Source organism: Mastomys coucha, unplaced genomic scaffold (assembly GCF_008632895.1).
Source record: "Mastomys coucha isolate ucsf_1 unplaced genomic scaffold, UCSF_Mcou_1 pScaffold11, whole genome shotgun sequence".
Taxonomy (NCBI): domain Eukaryota; kingdom Metazoa; phylum Chordata; class Mammalia; order Rodentia; family Muridae; genus Mastomys; species Mastomys coucha.
This window is the reverse complement of record NW_022196893.1, coordinates 9812124-9833195: the sequence shown is the minus strand read 5'-3', so window position 1 is coordinate 9833195 and position 21072 is coordinate 9812124. Positions and strand designations below refer to the sequence as shown.

The 21072-nt window shown below is 52.9% G+C and overlaps 2 protein-coding genes across 10 annotated transcripts in view; one reads left to right on the top strand and one right to left on the bottom strand.

Annotated features, from left to right (window-relative positions):
• CUNH22orf23 (chromosome unknown C22orf23 homolog) overlaps positions 1–3066 on the top strand; it is a 7037-nt gene extending 3971 nt beyond the window's left edge. For 2 of the 5 annotated variants that reach the window (XM_031349175.1, XM_031349192.1), the window contains 4 exons: positions 630–812; positions 1331–1459; positions 1570–1670; positions 1793–2304. In XM_031349175.1, the coding sequence (XP_031205035.1) occupies positions 630–812; positions 1331–1459; positions 1570–1670; positions 1793–1864 (485 nt within the window). In that variant the 3' untranslated portion in view covers positions 1865–2304. Of the gene's footprint in view, positions 1–629; positions 813–1330; positions 1460–1569; positions 1671–1792; positions 2305–2360 lie in introns of those variants that run through there. The other 3 variants (XM_031349202.1, XM_031349212.1, XM_031349183.1) reach the window with 2 other exon arrangements.
• A 129-nt stretch (positions 3067–3195) lies between these two features.
• The window catches only part of Micall1 (MICAL like 1), a 24643-nt gene continuing 6766 nt past the window's right edge, over positions 3196–21072 (bottom strand). For 3 of the 5 annotated variants that reach the window (XM_031349121.1, XM_031349129.1, XM_031349139.1), the window contains exons 4-16: positions 17267–17358; positions 16172–16314; positions 14339–14775; positions 12789–12846; positions 11693–12084; positions 10042–10448; positions 8787–8921; positions 8162–8288; positions 7952–8042; positions 7743–7816; positions 5666–5780; positions 5461–5507; positions 3196–4559 (exon numbers count right to left, since the gene is read on the bottom strand). In XM_031349121.1, the coding sequence (XP_031204981.1) occupies positions 4438–4559; positions 5461–5507; positions 5666–5780; positions 7743–7816; positions 7952–8042; positions 8162–8288; positions 8787–8921; positions 10042–10448; positions 11693–12084; positions 12789–12846; positions 14339–14775; positions 16172–16314; positions 17267–17358 (2240 nt within the window). In that variant the 3' untranslated portion in view covers positions 3196–4437. The remainder of the gene's footprint in view (positions 4560–5460; positions 5508–5665; positions 5781–7742; positions 7817–7951; positions 8043–8161; positions 8289–8786; positions 8922–10041; positions 10449–11692; positions 12085–12788; positions 12847–14338; positions 14776–16171; positions 16315–17266; positions 17359–21072) is intronic. The other 2 variants (XR_004112716.1, XM_031349151.1) reach the window with 2 other exon arrangements.

The following is a 21072-nucleotide window of genomic DNA, read 5'->3' as shown; positions in this document are numbered from 1 at the left end:
CAGACAGGGTTTCTCTGTATAGCTCTGGCTGTCCTGGAACTCACTCTGTAAACCAGGCTGGCTTCGATCTCAGAAATCCGCCTGCCTCTGCCTCCCAAGTGCTGGGATTAAAGGCGTGCACCACCACCGCCCGGTGAGACTGGGTTTCTTTAACAACAGTAGATTTTAGTTAAAGACAGGTAGAGATACACACAAAATGTTTTTAAAAATACAGAAATAAAGGCCCACGCTGAAGCTTCAGTGTATAAGAATGTTTATTTATTGCAGCATTGTCGGAAGTAGTAAAAATCCAGCCAACAAAAAAGAAACAAAACACCCAGAGACAACAAGAATATCCAGGGGTAGAGCAGCGTGAATAAATAATGTAATCATTCTAACCACTAGTACATAGCTATAAAAAAAATAAGTTACGTATGAATGTGCTTATAGAAAGTTGGCCATGATAAACTGGTAAGTGGAAAAGATGTTATTGACCATATGGTATGATCCAGTGTGAGAACCACGTTTGTACATACCAAATGAAACCTCCTTGGACGTTTTAGAAGCTTCAAGAACACCTGATAAGCAGCTACCTTACCTCCTTTGAAAAGCAAGCCCCACAGGTGCCCCCCTGCTCCTTGTGTTCCCAGGAGGAGCCCCTCTGCCCCTGCAGTGCAACCCGACATCCAGCCAGAGGGGCTCTCCCTCCAAGAAGGTAGCCTCAGCCGTCTACCTGCCTCCCATCCTGGCCACCCACTCTCACCTCAGGCCCGCCAGCTTGTGTCAAGCCAATGGGGCATACAGTCGCGAGCAATTCAAGCCTCAGGCCACCAGTAAGTGGTGGGTTTAGGGCTCTCTTCTGGGGTCACATCAGCCTGGGACAGACAGCATCACTCAAGTAAGCTGGTAACAAACCCAGGTGGGAAACCAGTCAGGTGACCCTCTTTATCTTCCCAGAACTCTTTCCAAATTAATCCAGTTTTCCCAATCCCAGAGGGATGTGCTTACCTTCCTGTTCCCTCAAGTCCATCTCCTCTGTATTTGAGCCCACATCTGGGAGCCCCTCCTCCTCTAACATTGCCTTTGGCCCAGACTCACTAACATCCCCACAGTTCCTTACACACAGGCCACTCCGGAGGCCTGTGTTTCTGGGTTACTCACTAGCTCTGCACTGGTGCTTGGTCTTGGTTGTTTCCACTGCTAGCCTGACATGTTCTGCTCAGGAACAGCCAAGTACGGGATCTGCAGAGCCCTACGCCTCACAACCCAGACACCCGCAGTGCACACGGCTGATGGGAACACTGAATAGGCCTTGCCTGCACATTAGCAAAATCGTTTCTGGGCCCCACAGGAGATCTGGAGAAAGAGAAACGAAGACTCCAAAATATCTTTGCCACTGGGAAGGACATGGAGGAACGGAAAAAGGTTCCCCACGTGCGGCAAGAGGACCCAGCTCCAGAGCTGGACCGGTTTGATGAATGTGAGCCTGTGTGTGTGTGTAGAAGTGATAGGGCTCAGAGACCATGCATGGCCTGAGATCCTGTGTACGTCCACTGCCCTGTGTATTGATGGCCCCTCTCCTCTGTGCAGTGGTGAAGGAAATCCAGGACAGGAAAGAATTCTTGGCTGCCATGGAGGCTCTGGGACAGAGCAAGCAATACCGAGGAATCATCCTGGCTGAAATCTCCCAGGTAGGAGAGCCCACCAAAGAGGAAGAGTAGAATGAAATGGGAGGAGCCCCAGCCAGCACTAGAATAGTTAGTGTCTCAGATGTCCTGCCATGACAGCAGCTCTTCCTGGTGGCTCTTTGCAGAAACTACGGGAAATGGAGGACATTGATCGCAAGAGGAGCAAGGAGCTTAGGAAGGCCCTCGCCACCACTTAACCCAAGACAAAGGCGGGCTTGCCCAGTGAGACCACAAACCCAGCACAACAGCCAGAGCCCTTCACTCTGTCATGCAGGGTCCACCCACAGGGGCCATGCCAGATCATGACATGGCACTGTCCTGGGGCATGAGACAGTGTCCTAGTCACTGCCTGAGGATGGAGAGGCCTCAGTGGGACTTCCGAGTAACTGTCACAGCTACTGTGTTTCTCTAGAGGAAAGCCCCAGACACACCATGGCTCACCCCCTTGGACATGTGCCTAAGGGCACCCTCCCTCTGGCTTTCCTGATGTCACAGCTGGCCTCAGGTGCTCTGTTTTGCCTTTCTCAACCTAACAGTGAACATGACTCTTTCCTCCCTTAGATCTTTGCCTTCTTGTAGCCTTGGGCAAATGTTGAACCACAATGATTAACTGGCCAATAAAACACATTTCACTTGCCCATAACATGTGCCACCTTGTATCCCTGTGGATAATGCGTACTTGTTCCGAATCAGAACCTGTCCAGCACAGATGGGATCTAACTGCTGTCTGCAACTTTCCAGAAGAAAGGGGAAACAAGGTTCCTGAGCAGCCTGCAGCCAGCGCTAACCTTCAGGACTGCAGTGTGAAAACTCAAGTTCACCAAGACAAGTAGCCCACTCAGGCCTAAAGGTCACCTTTATGGCTTCCACCAAACAGAGACTATGGGGAAAAATGTAAATGGAGGAATCCTTACTGAAATGGCACTGGCAGATGCCACAGTTCCTTTCAAGTGTCCCTGAGGCCCTAGCCTGAAGGTCAAGCAGCACCTGATAAGGAAAGCAGTCCTGCTCAACACCTATTCCACCACCTAGTACACCCCACCTGGTGCACCACCTGCTCCCCACCTGGTACACCCACTCCCCACCTGGTACACCCACTCCCCACCTGGTGCACTACCTGCTCCCCAGCTGGTACATCCACTCCCCACCTGGTGCACCACCTGCTCCCCACCTGGTACACCCACTCCCCACCTGGTGCACCACCTGCTCCACAGCTGGTACACTGCACATCAGTGTCCCTTCTTTAGGCTATTGACACTGAGCAGCCTGACCTTCACCAATATTGTCATTTTTCTGTCCCCATAAATGAAAATATTTCCTGCACCTGCCAGAAGTTCCCCATAATTCTAATAGAACATATGATCTGTGTTCTTGTCATAGAATAAACATGTCTACTATGCAGAAGCCAGCAGATAAGGGTTCAATCAGTAGAGGCAAGCCCTCTAATTTGCAGGTCTAGCACAATGGAAAACCCAGGACAAGTGTAGCAAGTTGACAAACTCAACTTTGATGTCAGCATTACAACTTATGCCTGTAGAAGAACTGGATTCTGGGTTTATTCTGAAAAATGAGCAAGATCTGGCATGTTCACAAGGCCCATGTTTACAGGACGCAGGTAACTGTGAGAAAGGCTGCTTTGTTCCACTGAGGTACAAACTTCCCTTGACACTGAGACAGCCTGGTAGAGCCCTCTCTTGGATTATAGCAACTGGGTCATAGGGCTCCTCTGAAAGACCTCTGAGGTGGCGGGGCTGGCTCCAGGACAGCTACATGGGTCAAGTTCTCAACTGATAGCCCAGACAGGCAAGAGGGCACAGACGTAGCTGTCCCTAAAGCTGCAGGGCGCTGACAATTGAGATACAATGAATTCCTTCCCAGGATGCAGAGGGAGGGACTCTGAAGTCCCCAAGATGATAAGCTGCCTGGCACATTTCCCAGTGAAAAGAGGTTTCATCACTTCTCCCAGAGCCACTCAGGGGTGACTGGCCAGCAGACCTTGGAGGGAAGACAACAGAACAGGCTGCACTGATGACAAAAAGGAATGGGCCCATCCCCCGGGCATGGGGTGGGCAGGAAGCCTGAATGAGAGGACACCTACCAAAGCATCCCTTCCTGGGCTGACCTGAGTCACTGCCCCAGCACAGCCAGCAGGTCCCTGGGTGGTAGACAAGGATTCCCACAGAGCAAGGGGGATGAGGGACAGGAACCGGAACTGTCATCAGCCCATTTCATTCCCTTCTGACACAAGACAGAGCACTCACTGAGGGGCTGCACTTGAGACTTCAAAAATACAGCTCCTGAGTGAGGTGACAGAGTTTCAAGGGCATCTGTGCTGGATAGGAAGGCAGGGACCAAGGGTCAGGGCTGGGAAGGAAGAAACTAGGCAGGCAACCTTGCTGCAAGGCCCACAAGCCCTTAGCCAGGGCCTGCTGTGAGCAGGACTGATGATGGTGAAGACCCCATCTGGCCTGGTTCAGGGAGCAACAAGGAGAGCCACTTCCTCTGCCTGGAGCCTGCATCCCTGCTTGCCCCTAGGCTCATCACAGCATCTGGGGTCTGAATCCAAGTGGGCAGTGCTAAGTCAGAGCTGCCTGGGACACAGGGAAGAAGGAAAAATCTTTAGCCCAGACCAGCTGGAGACCACTAAGGAGGGCAAAGGTCACCCAGAGACTCCCTCCCAAGGTCATCGTCCCCCTTGGCAGGTCCACGGGCAGCAGAGTGCTGCTCTGGCCTCAAGGCTCCAGGAGAGGAAAGGTGGCTTCCTCTGCTGTCAGCTCTTGTCCCCAGGGGCCTTGCTCTTGGCTTCTCGCCTGTTTCCCAGAAGCTTCAGCACCTTCATGGTCTTGAATTTGCCCTTCTTCTTACTGTCGGACTCCACCTCTCTCTGGAAATCTGCAGCAGAGAACAAAGACACTCAGCCAGGGAGGGAAGGAGGGGACAACCTGGATAGGATGGGGCAGTGGCCAGTGTCACTGAGCAGGTATGCAACCATCCATGCACCGAGTTAGGCCAATATACCCAGTCTCCCTTTTCTCCCTGAGATCCACATCTGCGAGAACAATGTGGAACCTCTGAGGGGTAGCCCACTTTTTATGTAATAGCTCAGGTCACCTGTACTGGGGTGCACTGCTCTATAGGCTACAACAGAAACACCGACTGTCAGGACTAGAGGACACCTCAGACGCCATACACCTCAACCTCAAACTTTCACAAGGAAACTGTGTGCCGTTGAAAAGAATCAACACTGACCACACTGCTCACAGGTGCCTAACCTCAGGCTGGTGCTTTTCAGTCAGTTCTATACCCCTCAGCCACACCAGGAAGAGGCGCCATTGCAAACAGGTGAGGTGAGGCCTGAAGGAACTGGCCCAGGAACTCAGCTCATGTGCCCAAGCTGGGACCAGAAGCCAGCCTAGCTCCAACATCGGCCACCTGGCCACACAACCACAGTGAGCCACAGGTGGAACTGAGGTCAAACGCCAAGCCCCAGCCCTCAGAGCTGCATCTTTTAGCCACTTTAGGTACTCTGATGCTGAGCAGGCTCTAGCTTCCCAGACCCCCAAGCCAGCTTGAAGAGCAGAGGGCAAAACCATTCAGGGCCTAGGCCCCTGGTAGACCACATCCTGTGGACACAAAGAAGTTCCTGGCTAGGACTGGCCTCCCTCCCTCCAGAGGCTGGGAGTTTGCATTACAGCCAAGCATCCCATGGGGCTGCACAACCTTCCATGTCAGGCTGCAAACACAGGCTGGAGCTCACAGGGAGGTGCTAGCCCTTCCTCAGGATGAGCCTCACCTTTCTTCTTGATCATAGTTTCCAACATCTTGTCTTCCTCTTCTTCCCTGGGTAGAAAAGAGAAGCTGAGTGTCCATGGCAGGAAGGAACCTGGTCACTTGTGGGTCCCTTCCAAGTCCAGGCCCCACAGGACTGAGCAAGCATGAGGGCAAGCTCTCTTCCCTGCCAGGAAGTTGCTCCCCCCATGGGGTTCTAGGCATGGCACCTCTGCCGGTCCTCATCCAGGCAGTTGACGATGGCATCTCGCTGCTCGATGAGGGTCATGAGTTCCTGCATCAACACCGTCTCTCTGGCCCGATCCTCATCTGTCCAGTCCTTTTCTGCCAAAGGAGAAAGTCAAGGTGAGTGGTGAGAACCTCCTTTTCACAAGGACAGGGCACACCACCTGAGTCCAGGGAAGACAGCGGCCATCCGTTCCGTGACACTGAGAAGGGCCCAGAGTACCACTTGCAAGCTGGTAGGAAAATGAAGGTAGTTCTAGAAGAAAACCAAGAACACTTGGCTGTCCACCAAATACCCTTTAAGAGATGCCCTGCAGGGCCAGCAAGCCTCAAAGGTTTCCTGCAACAGACATTTCTTGGTGGCTTTCTGAGGGAAGCAACATGGGACTGGCCATGGACGAGCATAGGAAGGACAGGGAACTCCCAAGGGTCCACCTGCAGAAGTCACACAGTGGAACATGCTCCCAAGGCCATGGAGGAGAGTACCTGGAGGGACACTGGGGACAGGAGCCCAGCTGGGGGCTCTCTGATGTCACTAACACTTGCTACCCTTCAGCTTCTTCCCTCTTCCAGGCCCCTCAGTGTCTCACAGAACCACCCTCAGGGGCCACCTATGTCTGGGTTTCTCTCATGGTCTGTGGGCTCCACTCCAAGGTTGGGTGCCCACATCTGATGCCCCTCGTGTGCTAAGCATCCTGAAGCTACCAGGAACTACCCCATCCCCCTAGGACCTCACCTTGAGGGGCAGGAAACCCAGCCTAGTCCTGGGGACAGCATATGGCTTCACAGCCACTACCCAAATTCCAATCCTCCTGTGTCCTCACATGGGGAACCTGGGTAGGTTGTGCTCCTAGTCTATGTGCAGGGACACTGAAGCTTTGGAAAACTAAGCCTTTGCCAGCATTGACCAGAGAAAATAAGGCCAGTAATTGAACCCAGCTGCCTGACCACCTACATGGTGGCCTTTTGTGGCATCTATGGGTCCGTCTCCCTCAGGGTCCCAATAAACTAGCCTCATCTTCAAAAGCAGTGTCAGGGGCAAGCTGACTTGAGGATAGCAGTCATACCCACTCTAGTCACACTGGATTCCTGAGAGGTGGCCATACCCCCAGTCTCCTGCTGAGGTGAAACTCTGAGTGACTCACAGTTGGCAAAAGCCAAGGACCTTCTGTGACTTGGGGCCATTCCAGCCTTCCAAGTTCCCAAGTCAATGAAGAGGCAAGACTTCAGTCACAGAGACGGTAAGAATCCATGTGAGGACAGGCATGGGGCAGAGACAGAGCTAGCAGTTCCTACACAGATGAAGAAACCCCAGTCTCTGAGCCAGTTTTTCTATAACCCCAGCTGTAAAATGGCATCGGTGTGTGATGATGTCACCACATAGGAAAGCGGTCAGAGCCCTGCATCCTCCCATGGTTCTGTGGTCTCTCTCTACCAGCAGCTATGAATCAGTACATGCCACAACCACGGACAAGTCAAGCACTCTTCTACTCCATTTCCTAACTCAGCCCTCGACCACCTAAGGTTCCCACCATGCCCAGAGTCAACAAATACATGGGTTCTAAGAATCAGAGTTGGGGGCTGGAGAGATGGCTCAGCGGATAAGAGCACTGACTGCTCTTCCGAAGGTCCTGAGTTCGGATCCCAGCAACCACATAGTGGCTCACAACCACCCATAATGAGATCTGATGCCCTCTTCTGGTGTGTCTGAAGACAGCTACAGTGTATTACACCAGAGCAAGCAGACCAGAGCAAGCGGGGCCAGAATGAGCAGGGCCTGAGCGAGTAGCCATCTGTACAACTATAGTGTACTCATACACATAAAAATAAATAAATCTTTAAAGAAAAAATCAGCCAGGCGGTGGTGGCACACGCCTTTAATCTCAGCACTTGGGAGACAAAGGCAGGTAGATCTCTGTGAGTTTGAGGCCAGCCTGGTCTACAGAGCGAGTTCCAGAGCACTTACTAAGTAACCTCCCTACCCCTATTTTTCAGTTTTTAAGAGGCTCATGTGGCCTGGGCTGGCCAAGGGTCTCCTAAATCTCTGAGTCCCAGGCTCACCTGGCTTGTTGAGAAGGCACCGGAGTTCAAACTCCACATCAGCCTGGCGCTGCTCCAGGTTCTGCTGCTTGAAGCTGAAGGGTGGAAGGAAGAGGCGGTGAACACTTCCGCTAAGTGCTCATCTGCAGGCAGTGCTGTTATGGCGGACAGCACAATTCCCAGTTCTCCTCAGACCCCAGCGGGAAGCAGGCAAGGTTGTCAAGACTCACACATAAATGAGCTCCGACTCTCGCCGCACTAGTAGATGCTTCTCATGGATGAGCTTGAACCAGTCCACCAGCATGTCGTCCTCGCTGCCCTCTGGAAGCCAGATCTCCACTAAGGCCAGAGCTGGCACTCCTCCCAGCTCCGCACTCCCAGGTTGAGGGGCTCCCCTCAACCCACAACCCTCAGCCAGCTCCTCTCTGCAGCTCCCTCACCATTTGCTCCACCACGCAGCTTCTCCTCCAACAGAACCCCACTGTGTTCCAGGGCATCAAGCTGGCGCTCAATATTGTCCATCTCACCATAGATGTCCTCCTCAGGAATATACTGGTCAGCCTGGACCTGCCCAGCAATATTCTTGTCACCTAAAGAGTGGTGGCCCTCCCCTCCATCGGCTCTCCTCCAACTCACAGGGTCCCCTAGCCACTGTACACTCTAGGAACCCAGGTCTTGACCCCAAGGAGCATGACAAAGCACCATGGGTGTGGGGAAGGGACCAGAGTGGGATGGCCAGGAACCCTCCATGTCAAGGTCTGACAGACTCCCCATGAGACGTCTATGTCCCTGCTCCACAGAACCCCTCTCTGCCCTGTCACTCAGAAGGGTTCTCTGTTGGGCAGTGAGCTAGTAGAACAGGTTATGGAGAACCCTGGGGGCTCCCTTCTGAGAAGCACAAGTTGCTCCCACGCTCACTCTCTGCACTTGAACGGTTAGACACAAACACCCACCCACTGCTCCTGGATATGCAGGATCCCTAGGCTAAGTTCAGCCTTCCAATAGGACCACACACAAAAGCCTAAGGCTGCTGAGGGGAGGGTACTGGCCCAGGCCAGCTGGCACCTTGCGTTTGATGAGTGGAAAGCCGTGTCCGGGGGCAGGTGGCCTCACAGGCTTGGCTCCTTTGGTGGCCTTCCTTACGGTTGGAGACGCAGAGGGAGATGGTTTCCGGTTGAAAGGATTCTCCTTGCAGGAAGACTAAAGGTAGACACGACAGATAGTTAAGTCGGAGAAGTCTGATCATACAGGACCCAAGTGGCAGGAAGGGAGGGCTCAGGAAAGAACGAAATGCCCCAAGCTCCAACTCTCCACACTCATTCGCAAATGGTTTCACTTCCAGACTGCTTCCTGGAGCCAGCTCTCACACCTTACACGCCTTTCTGCTCAGGCCATGGCTGGTGAAAACAGCTCTGTGTGAGTCAGGTGTGGTGCAGAGCAGAGACACAGAGAGAGAGGCCCAGAGAGGGACAGGCATATAGGTAGGCTGGGCCAACAATGCCAGCTACAAAGACAGTCACCTTACCTGTGTTGTCCAGCCACAATATGTGTAAGACTAGACAAGCCCAGGGGCTGAGAAACAAGTGAACCTAGAACTATAGAACCTGCCAAAAGCCAGATGCCCAGAGAGGAGCCTAGAGCGACCCTCCTCATGCCCACTTCACCTCTGAGACCAACAAGGGTGGAGGGTTAGGCCTGGTCTGTCCTCCTCCATAAGCACTCCCCCATATCCCATAAAAGAGGAACCCGGGAGGCGAGTCCTGAGCCCTTGAGCCTGACAGGTGCTGCCCTTGGCTTCTACAAAGCAGTGTGACTACAAATGAGTCATTTCAGAACCTGCTAGCCACACAATGGGCCCCTCAAGAACAGAGACCAGTGTGCCCTCAAGCCCAGGTGTCACACGTACACAGGAGGTGGCAGCAAGAGGTGCAGTCACTACTGAAGGAGACATCTTTCCTATTTGTGCTTCACTCAAAATTGCATTCTAGAGCAATCAAATGCCTGTCTCTGTGTGTACACTGGGCGCCCAGAGAGGACAAGGACAGCAACTTAAGGCAACATGCCCAAGGCATGGCATCAATGAAGCCAGTGAGTGCGAGGTGTGGGTGCTGGGCAGAGGATGGACCGATCTTGCTGTGTTAGTGAACAGGCTGGTGAGCAGTCAGTAAGCAGGCTGGGGGTGAAGAGTCCCACGGATCTGTGTCTCACAGATAATGATGGCTATGTCCACTCAAGCTAGAGTTGGGCATTCTTGCCCTGTGACAGATACACATCCACCAGCTAGAAGGAAAGCTGCCTTTGGCACCCACAGAGCACTCACCTTGATCTGCAACTGTGGGGATGAGTTCCCCACGGAAGGTGCAGGATTCCGGTCTCTAGCCAACAAGAAGGGGGTGGGGGTGGCACCACTGAAGGGCTTGGTAGAATGGGTACCAGTGCTGCCCTTTGTCCTGGCCTGTGGCATTTGTTCACCACTAGGCTGCCCTAGCTCCTCAGAAGACGATAGGGAAGAGTTGGCTAAGGGGGTGACAGAGTTCCCAGAGGTGCCAGGGGTATCAGGCACGTGCACAGCAGGATCCGAGGAGCTCTTGGGTACAGCAGGCGGCTCCAAAGGTTCTGCACTGGCAGTGTGACTGGAGCTCTCAGATGACAGACTCTCCACACTAAGAGCTGGTGACGGTGTAGCTGAAGGAGGTTCTGAGTGTGACAGGCGGGAGGCGTGGATAGCTGTTGAAATGAGTAAACCAGCAAAATCAAGAGGTGGACAGGACTTCTGTCCTGACCCAACACACCCTGCTCCAGAGCTGAGGGGATCCCTGGACACCAAGCTCCTCCCCATCTGGATGGGCACTAGGCCAGAGAATACCAAACTCATGCCAGGACCCATGTTACAAAGCCACTCCACCTTCAGACCCACCTGGATTCCCTGATGCTCTAGTGGGCCACCTTATAGCACATCTATATGTAGCCCTGGCTGTCCTGGAACTCACTCTGCTGACCAGGCTGGCTCTGAACTCAGAGATCTACCTGCCTCTGCCTCCTGAGTGCTGGGATTAAAGGCATGTGCCACCGCCACCATGCTTGGTCCTAACCTAACCTTTCATCCAGCTAGACAGCTGCCTCCACTCCCCAACCTGTCCCACAGCTGCTGGGGCGGGTGGAGACTCTAGTAGAAGGAAGGCAGGGAGAGTGAGGGTGGCCTCTGCCTCTAGAACAGAGACTGGAAGGAAGGCACCAGCAGAGGGAGAGCTAACACTTGCTTCAACCAGTGCTGGGCCAGCCACTGCCAGGTTCAGCTTTACACCTCCACAGCCATCATCATAGTTCCTGGAGGAAGCCACGGACTCAGCCAAGGATTCTCTCTAGCTAGGGTCATCTTTGAACCTGTTTTTGTCCAACTTCAGAGCTCACGCCCCCATGACCCCAAACCCACCCAGCAAGGGGACTCAGACCATGAGAGCATTGGCCTGTAATTGCTCCTAACAGGCACTGGGTCCCACTGAAGCTGTAAAAGGCAGCCACAGCCTAGGGGTGGGAAGGGGACCAAGAGCTTAAGACAAATCAGAAGTAAAGCCCACATATATGGTATACTATGCCAAAGGGACAGGAGAGGCATAGCACCTGGAGCTGACCCCCCACAATGAGGAGACTACATAGCCAAGTAGGCGCCATGATGTTCAGTGGCTAGAGAAACAGAGACCCAGGGAAGCGGGGTTCAAATTAACTGGGCCTTGTACCTTTCAGAAGCCCAGTGCAGGGCCATACCATGCACTTCCCTGACTGCCCCCACTGAATTAGCCTAACAGGACATGCTAAAAGCTGGGGTTCAAATTCTGCCTCCAGTGCTTCAGTGCCAAGCCTTCCCTATGATGTGGCAGTCGTACCATCCCACTCCCAGCCTGCTCTGGGATGAGATGGGAGACCATGCACCCCACAGTGTGCAAACAGGTAAGGAAGCTCCATGCACTTACCAAGTGGGGAAGCACTGGGTGCTCTCGGGGCAGGGCGCTTCTTCGTCTTGGGGCTGCTGGTGGGGGTGATGCCATACCAGGGGTGCAGGGACTTGGGGGTGGCCTCTGATGGGGCTGGGGAAAGGCTGGGTACTGGTGGGGCTGGAGCAGGGCTGGGTACTGCTGAGCCAGACTCTTCTTCCTCGTCCTCCTCAAATGGGTTGTAGGGCTTGGGCTCTGGCTCAGCTCCTGGGCTTTTCTGGATCCTTTCCTCCGGGCCTCCATTCTCCACCTGTCTGGAGGTCTGACTCAGTGGCCCAGGACCGCTGCTGGGGGGCAGTGGGGCTGGCTTCTTCTTTGGTTCTGTCTGCACCAATGTGATCCATGGGGGGTCCTTCCTTGGTGCTGGCATCCTAGAGGGAGGCCAAGGCAAGGGTTCAGCCTTCTCTCTGGGAAGTTTCAGTCTGTGCCAGTGGGGAGCAGGAGAAGCTGAGCCCTCTATTCTCCCAAGCCCAGCCCCAGGGTCAGGCCAAGCACAAAGCTAAAATGGGTTATGGTACCCACATCCCAATAGGGCACCCTGAGATCCTGAGAAGACAAACCTTCAACAACACAGCTACTGTTAATCCAGCCCCCAAAGGGGACTATGTGACATTTAGTGACGTCACCCTAGGCCTCAAGCTCATCTGTTCCACAGAGACATTACTAACATTCCCTGTCTCACAGGGCCATGATTAGGGTCCAGTGGTTAGGGTTCTACATCCTTCCTCTGAGTATGGTCACACACCAGGAGTGGCGCAAATGTTCGCCAGTAGTACGCTGTAGCCCCTCACGGGGCAGCCATCCTGATGAGGAGGCATGGCCTCCCCAGAGCCAGACTAAGCTCTTCCAGGCCTTTCGGTACTCTATGAATGAGGCCTAGACTCCTATGCAGGAAGCACAGGCTTGTGGAGGTGGAGTAACACTAAGGGCTGTCTCCACCTGGAGCCCACGTCGGGGATGTGGCTTTCCTTCCTCACCCACACAGGAGCCTCCTTGTGGGCCCAGGAAATCCTTTCCGGACCTGAGCCCTAGAAATACCCGCTTCCTGACTAAGGCCTTTAGGGGACCAGCATACCTCTCTGACAGCTTGGGTGTCCCTCTTGGCTTGGGAATAGGCGGTTCCTGTAGTCTCCCTAGATAGGAAAGAGCAGTGAGCCAGGCCTTCATGGCAGCTAGGGTGCTGTGACCTAACTGGCAGGTCACAGACTAGGGTGACCACAGCCCCTCCCTGCCCAGCGCTCAAGGAGACTAGATAAGATGGAGGTTGAATGGGAGATTGACCAGTCACAGTCAGAGGCTGGCCAGAGACTTAGCATGTTAGCCTAGTCCCAACCTGAACGCCCTCAGTCACTTCCTCTACTAGGATATCTACCCAGGTGCCACCTTCTCCTGGAAGCCTCCCTTGACTCCTACTTCCATCCATGCCAGCAGTATGTCTGCCCGTGCCTATCACCCTTGGACACTGGTTCCTCCAAGAAAACACAGTAAGATCCAAACATTATCTGTGTCCCCGGTGCCCAAACCTAAGCCAGCCTCCAGAAGTGCTGAGCGGATTCAAACACACAGAATGTTCTGGTACAAGTCCCCAGGTGCTCTCTCTCCCCCTTGGGCCTACATTGCCTTCCCTGACTGATAAGGAATGCTTAGCATATCTCAGCTTTCCAGAGTGTGATCCCACAAGCTCACACCACACATGGAGGTCATCTAAAAATATCCTGCAGACAGCAAGCCACGAGTCTCCACTGCAGTCCAGATAAGCTCAGGAGACCACCTGACCCCAGGCCCTTAGCTGGTTAGACCAGTGGATCCCAACCTTCCTAATGCCACAACCCTTTAATACAGTCCCTCATGTTGTGGTGACCCCTAGCCATAAAATTATTTTTGTTGCCACTTCATAACTGTAATTTTGCTACTATTATGAATCATAATATAATTATCTGTGTTTTCCAATGGTCTTAGGTGACCCTCCTGTGACAGGTTGAAAACCACTGCCCTGGACAGACACCAGACATGCATGATGGGGGTAGGAGGTTATCTAGAGCGTGCCTGGGGGCAAGGAAACATATGACTGACATCAATACGCACTGTCTCAGAGAGACCCAGGACACGTGTGCACACTCCAAACCACGAGACAGAAACAATAGGCAACAGACAGTGCGGGTGGGCCTGTGGTTTAAGCTGTACCGGTTTGGAGAAAGTGGCATGAAAAGGTACAAGGTAGATGACAGGTAACGGCATCACACGGCACACACAGGTACTGGCTCAGAAAGCACTCCATGGGGCTGGACAGATGCCGCAGCAGCTAAGAGCACTTGCTGCTTTTCCAGAGGACCCAAGTTCCGTTCCCAGCACCCATATCAGGCGGCCTACAACAACCCATAACCCCAGCTCCAGGGGATCCAATGTGCACAGCGCCTCTGGACTTTGTAGGCACCAACACTCACAAGCACATTCCCACGTACACACACACACACACACACACACACACACACACAGAGAGTTTAAAATAAAATAAATCTTTAACAAAGGGGGAGGGTTGGCTGACAACGTTCCTGGCTATTTACATGCCCACATGTAAATTTACATGCCAGCATGCCCCATCCAGCTGTGCCCTCCCTCACTCACCATTCACAAGGCCACTGCTGACACTCTGCTCCACCATGCCATCTTGCTGCAGGCTAGACCGAGGTCTCGGTGTTGGGGGTGTTAAGGCTGAATTCTCAGAAGCCTTCCTGGGGGCAGGTGTGGGCCGGCCAACAGGGGGACTGGCCAGCTCCTGGGGCTTGCTGGGAAGAGGCGGCTTGCTCAGGGTGTGGGGCTGTACCTCGGAGCTGGCCTGGAGCCCGTCTGCCTCGGCCACCGCAGCCACGCTCAGGCTCGGGTCACTATCCTCTGCATCCTTGGCTTCTGCAGCAGGCTGCTGCTTTTGCTGTGAAAGGGGCCTAGTTCCTGACCGGCCTCCGGGACCCGGCCTGGTGCAGCGTTCTGCACACACAAAGGAGCCTTCCTCGGGCCCACTACTGTAAGAGCCTGGGACCAGCGTGCTGGAACACTGCCGACATCTGCAGACGACATAGCAGGCTGGCTAGGCCTCCTTCAGAGACCAGTTTTCCCCTAATTTTCCACTTCCTCTACCAGGCTCATCCTGGCTCCTTACCCTGCACTTCCCAGAAAAAAAGAACACGGCAGCTGTCAGAGGTTTGTTGGTTCCGGATGGAACCCAGTGTCTTGTAAATACTAGATAACCAGTCTACCATCAGGTCACTCCCCAGTCTTCGGCTGGGTTGTTTTCAATGAATACATACATAATAGAATAAGATACAATGTCTCAGACTGACTCCGTATCACCGGGCTGCAGGAAGCTCTTGTTCAGGCTAGGCATCTACTGACACAAGTTTCCTACCATATACTTACATCTAGTTAACATCAAGATTTACTTATGTGTAGGACTAAGTGTTTTGCCTACATGTATGTCTATGCACATGTACGCCTGGTGCCAGACGAGGCCAGAAGGCGGCATCAGATGCCCCAGAACTAGATTACAGAAAACTGCGAGCTGCCATGGGGATGCTGGGATGGAACCTGGGTCCCCGAAAGAGCAGCCACTTTAACTGCCCACCCTTCTCTCCAGCCCCCCACATGCTTTTTGTTTTTGTTTTTGTTTTTTTGTTTTTTGTTGTTTATTTGATTGTTTGAGACAGGGTTTCTCTGTGTATCCCTGGCACTCTTTTTTTTTTTGGTTTTTCAAGACAAGGGTTTCTCTGTGTAGCCCTGGCTGTCCTGGAATTCGTTCTGTAGACCAGGCTGGCCTCGAACTCAGAAATCCACCTGCCTCTGCCTCCCAAGTGCTGGGATTAAAGGCGTGCGCCACCACCGCCCGGCTAAGAAAAGCCTTTCTTGTTTCAACAGCATAGGGTACATATCCTTTTGTGAGCACCAGGTAGTTACATTCAGGAGCTTGAAGATGTAGCGCAAGCCCTTAGCCCTGAGCTCCAAACACTGGGCACGAAGCACAGTGGTGGAATGCGTGCCCATCTCGCGCCTGGGCCTGGGTTCAAGCCTTAGCACCTCAGAAAAGAAAAGGCTCTGGCTGGAGGGGCGACCCAGCACTTGCGGGCACCTGTTGCTCTTGCAGAGGACCAGTTTGGTTCTGAGCACCCACATCGGGCAGCTCACAACTGCTTGTAACTCCAGCTGGCCTCGAAGGGCATCCCCATACATGGCGCGGCTCCCATAGTCATATACGCATGCGTACAAATAAAGAACTCTTCAAAAATGAGACCTGGAGGGAAATCCTGTGACTGGGCAGGCCTTTTTCTTCTAAGATGTAGTTTGTTCCTCTAGAAAGGGAGGATAAGCTGAGTACTCAGCCAGAAGCCAGGCACAGTGGGTGCTGACCCCAGGGGAGCTCCCTCCCAGGGGCAGGAGACACGCCCTGGCCCTGCCCATAGCACTCACCGGAAGCAGTGCCGGTGGTAGAGCCTGCCCTCCGCCAAGTACCGCTGCACCAGATGCACCCGCTGCCCACAGGCCGCGCATGCGCTGCTGGGGGGCTGCTGTTTGCCCTGCTCGGACAGGCTGTCCGGGGAGAGGTCATCACCCTGCAGGGAACGGGATACAGTTAGCAGCCATGTTGCTCCTGGTTGTCTGTCCCCTTCCCCTCCCTTCACAGCCATGTCTCCCTCAAATGTACGTAAAGCCCCATAGTGCTAACACAAGAAGATCAGGATCCTGGAGGAAGCAGAGGACAGGACACTGTCACCTTCTCCAACACGAGGAAGCCAACGCCCGGAGAAGGGCGACTTGTTTACCATCCCAAGCCAGTATGGAAACAGTGAAGGCCAGACTTCCGGCCTCCAAGGAAGGGCCCCTGCCTAGAGAAGGCAACTCAGTGTACTGCTCCTCTTGGTAGCTGCTCTAGCCAACCCTCTTTTTCTCTGGGTGGCCGCTGGGCCTTGGTTCTCCATCAGCTTACCCATCAGTCTCAGTTCAAATACACTCTCTGGGCATTCTCTCTAAAGCTTGTGAAAAGCTGATGTCCTTGGGAGGTGGGACTAGCAAGGTGACCCCTACTATTTTACTGAGTGACCTTGGACAAAGGACCAAACCTCCCTGAGCCAATGTTTCCTTCCTATCTGATCGACAGGGCCTAAGAGATGCTGCTGCGGAGGGGCCTCCGTGAAATCACCCTGAGTGGTTCAAAACTCGGACTCCACAGAGTATAGGGAATATTCGCATCACTGTGCGTCATTACGCATGAATCTCCTGACAGTCCCATGATGGCAAGGACAGCATGAGCTTTGTCCATTCAGTCACAGTAATGGACCTGACTCACTCAAACTCTGGGGAAAACAGTCCGGCTCCCAGCTACAAAATGGGGCTGGCGGGCTGGCACCCTGGTTTGTGGGCTGGCACCCTGGCCCTGGGACCCAACAGGACAAGAACAGAGAACACCCTCTGAATGTCAGCAGAGCCAACCAGCTTCCTCCCACGATGGTCACTGTCATGACCCTGTGCCCCTCACCTATTCTCCCACCCAAGAAGGCTGCCTACCTGAGCCTCCTGTCCTGGCTGCACAGCGGGTGGTGTGGATGTGGGGGAGGGGGGTGCTGGGTCCTTTCCTGGTTTGGGTGGTGAGGCAGCAGCTACAAGACAGGGAAGACCCTGAGGCAGGCACTGGAGCAGAGCCCTGGGAGGAGCCAACCCACCCAGAGCTCTACGGCCAGCACTTCCGGGCAGAGTACCGGCTCCAATGGGGCTCCATGTAACACAGAGCAGGGAACACTTCCACTCAGAAGCCTCCCTAAAACGGAGCCAGAGATTCACACTGTACAGGGCATGGATACAGCCGGCCGAGCCCAGCTTCCTTCCTGCTAAAGCAGAAGGAGGTGGCCTGAGTTGAAGGAGGTGGCCTACTCACAGAGGTCACCTCCCTGTCTCCAAGTGAGAGATATGGCCCGGAGTCAGCAGAAACCCCACACAGACACTGTGGCTTCCCCCAAACCATCTCCCTCCTCCATTGGCTATTGTCAGTTGAGAACCTCCTGCACCCAAGGAATGAAACAAAACTCAACCTCTAATTTTGTGAGAACTGTGTATCACAGAATGGTTCCTATGTGGTAATTTTAAGAGCCAATTATCAGTGGTGGTGCACACTTTTAATCCCAGCATTTGGGAGGCAGAGGCAGGCGGATTTCTAAGTTCAAAGCCAGCCTGGTCTACTAAGTGAGTTCCAGGACTGCCAGGGCTACACAGAGAAACCCTGTCTCAAAAACACCAAAATAATGATGATGATGATGACGACGACGACGAAGACACGCTAGAGAGGTGACTCAGTGGTTGAAAGATGCTCTTACAAAAGACCTGGCTTGAGTTTTCTGCACATACATGGCAGCTCACAACTACCTGTAACTCTGCTTCCAAGGGATCCAATGCCCTTCTGGTCTCCTGCAGGCTACTAAACACACATACACAGACATACACTCAGGCACACACATACACATACATACAAAACAAATATTTATAATGATGATAATACAATTTCATTGAATACAAGTTCCTTATGTACATCTGCAGCAACACATTCAGCAAACCTCTAATCCCAGGCCTTAATGGCACCCTGAGGAGACAAGGCAGGTGACGGTAAGCTGAGCAATGGAACAGGAGAGAAACAACTGCTCAATGCAAAGGCCATCATGTCACATGCGGAAGGAGCGACTCCTAAAGCTTGTGTCACTTACACACGTGTGTGGCCTTGGGAGTATGGCAGAGAATGCATCTACTTTTTGTTTTGCTTCATTTTATTGAGATAGGCTCTCACTACATAACTCTGGCTATCCTGGAAGTCACTCTGTAGACCAACCTGGCCTTGAACTCTCAGAGATCAGCCTGCCTCTGCCCCTTTCATGCTGGGATTAAAGGCTTGGGCCCCCATGCCTGGCTGAAATGCAAGTCTTCTTGTGAGTCATGTGACAGAGTTTGGAAACTCTGCAGCCTGGGCAGCTTCCTGCCAAGGTTCTCTCAGAGCGGTCTCTTCCTCCTGGCACCCAGCAGCACAAGACCCACTCTGCTTTGGCCTGCCATCTGCCTGCCCAAATCTTCACAGCTGCCCAGGCTGTCTGCTGCTCACCTCAAATCCCACCGCAAAGGCCCTCCCAGACCAGAGGAGAGCGGCCACTCCCTGCTCTCCCCGTACACTCTGCCCTTCATTCGGCTCCTGAGAAATGTACTGTTAAATGCTTTCTTTCCCATCCTCCAGCATGATACAACAGTCTCTGAAACTCCCTCTCTTCCCAAAAGCCAACACAGTGCCTGGCACACAGCAACGACTCTAAATGTACTTGCTAAAGCATGAGAAAGTGTCAGGTGCTGAAGCAACAGTTGTACAGACAGAGATGGTCCACAGGGGAAGGAGGAAGATGGCGGCTGGGACAAGGACTCATACTAGGGTGCATGCTTACACTGTGTAAGGCCCTGGGTTGTATACACATAGTATATTCTGTATGTTCCCCAGAAGAAAGAGGCTACTTGGAGCACATGGCAACAACTACTGTACAGACAGGAAAGAACTGGCTATACACTACACACACACACACACACACACACACACACACACACATACACAGAGTACAACACAGGACCACCTGGGGGAGGGAACAGCTCCCACGGTTGGAACACACCATGGCAGTGGCAAATGGGATAAAAATGGTTGTCTAGGGGTTGGCTGACATAAAAGATACAAACATTACCTTTATCAATGGAACCCCACCACACACCCGCACCTTGCAGGCAAGTCTAGGAAGGGTCCTCCCGGAAGGAAAGGCATACAAGAGATCCATGATTGCCCACAAAGACCACTGGGAAATAAAGTGAGCAACATGACCACACCCATCTGTAGCCCTGCCTCAGAAGCCTGAGAAAGAAGCAGCCAAAATTTCAGGCTAGCCTGGGCTACATTAAGAGACCATCTGAAAGGAGTGGGGTGAGAGAGCAGAGCAGAGCAGAGCAGAGCAGAGCAGCCTGGGAAACAGAACTGTGATCAGGGTCACAGTCCCTTCGTGGTTCCTGACTATTACGCAAGCTACGTGTACAGACACAATGCTGTTCTATTAATACGACCATCAGAACTCAAACACACCCTCAGGCTGCAGCTCATCTTGTGTAAACCAACAGGCAGTACACTGCAGTTGTTTCCTAGACTGTGAAAGTCACAGTCACGAAACCATGCCACACCAAGCAGGGGACAAGTGGATACCAAGTATCCCGAGTCCTAAACTAACAAGGTCAAACATGCTCTGCACAAAGCCCTTTCACTCTTGAGAGGTGGGCTCTGTGCACAACCCCACCGCAAAGAGGAAACCGAGGCTGGAAGTTAAGGAATGGGCTCACTTTACTCACAGACTGAAAAAGTGAAAGGAGAGTTCTGAGGCCAAGCGCTCATCCCCACCGGAGCCAGACTCCCTCCCTCCTGCCAGTGACTGTGGGGTCTTCCAATGCAGTTGTCCTTGGCACGTGCAGATTTATGCTTAAGTCAGCTGTATGCATCCTCCGTTCCCCAACCATTTAAGACCTTAAGGTTTTCTCTTACGTTTTGATTATGTGTATGTGTGCATGCCTACCTGTTGGTTTGTGCACATGAGTGCAATGCCTGTGGACACCACATCCTCTGGAGGCAGAGTTACAGGCACTTGTGAGCTAGCTGCCAGGCCTAGGTGTTGGGAACTGAACCCAGTGTGTGTGAACAGCTGAGACATCTCTTCAGCCCCTAATTTATTTTTTCACACTAACATTTTTATATTTATTTACTTGGAGCGGAGGGGTGGACAGGACTTGAAAGTGCTATAGTGTACAAGGGGAGCTCAGAAGGGAGAGGTGGGAGTCAGCTCTCTCCTTCCGCCATGTGGATTCCAGGACTGCACTCGGTCATCAGCCTTGGCAGGAGCGCCATCTCAAAAACCTAATGCGATTTGATTTATTTATTTATTTTTGTTTTTATTTTCTTGTTTTTGTTTTTGTTCTTGTTTTGTTTTCAAGACAGGGTTTCTCTGTGTAGCCCTGGCTGTCCTGGAACTCACTCTGTAGACCAGGCTGGCCTCGAACTCAGAAATCTGCCTGCCTCTGCCTCCCAAGTGCTGGGATTAAAGGCATGTGTCACCACTGCCTGTGATTTTATTTTTTTAAAGGCAAGATCTCGCATCTCCCAGACTGTGTACCTGACAGGATGTTGAACTTCTGATCTTCCTGCGCCTGTCCCTCTCCAAATGCTGGGGTTTCCGGTGTGTGAGCCGCCACCACTAGTTTATGTGGTACTGCGCACTCAACCCAGCCAGAGCTTTATGCCTATAAGCAAGCATCGTGCT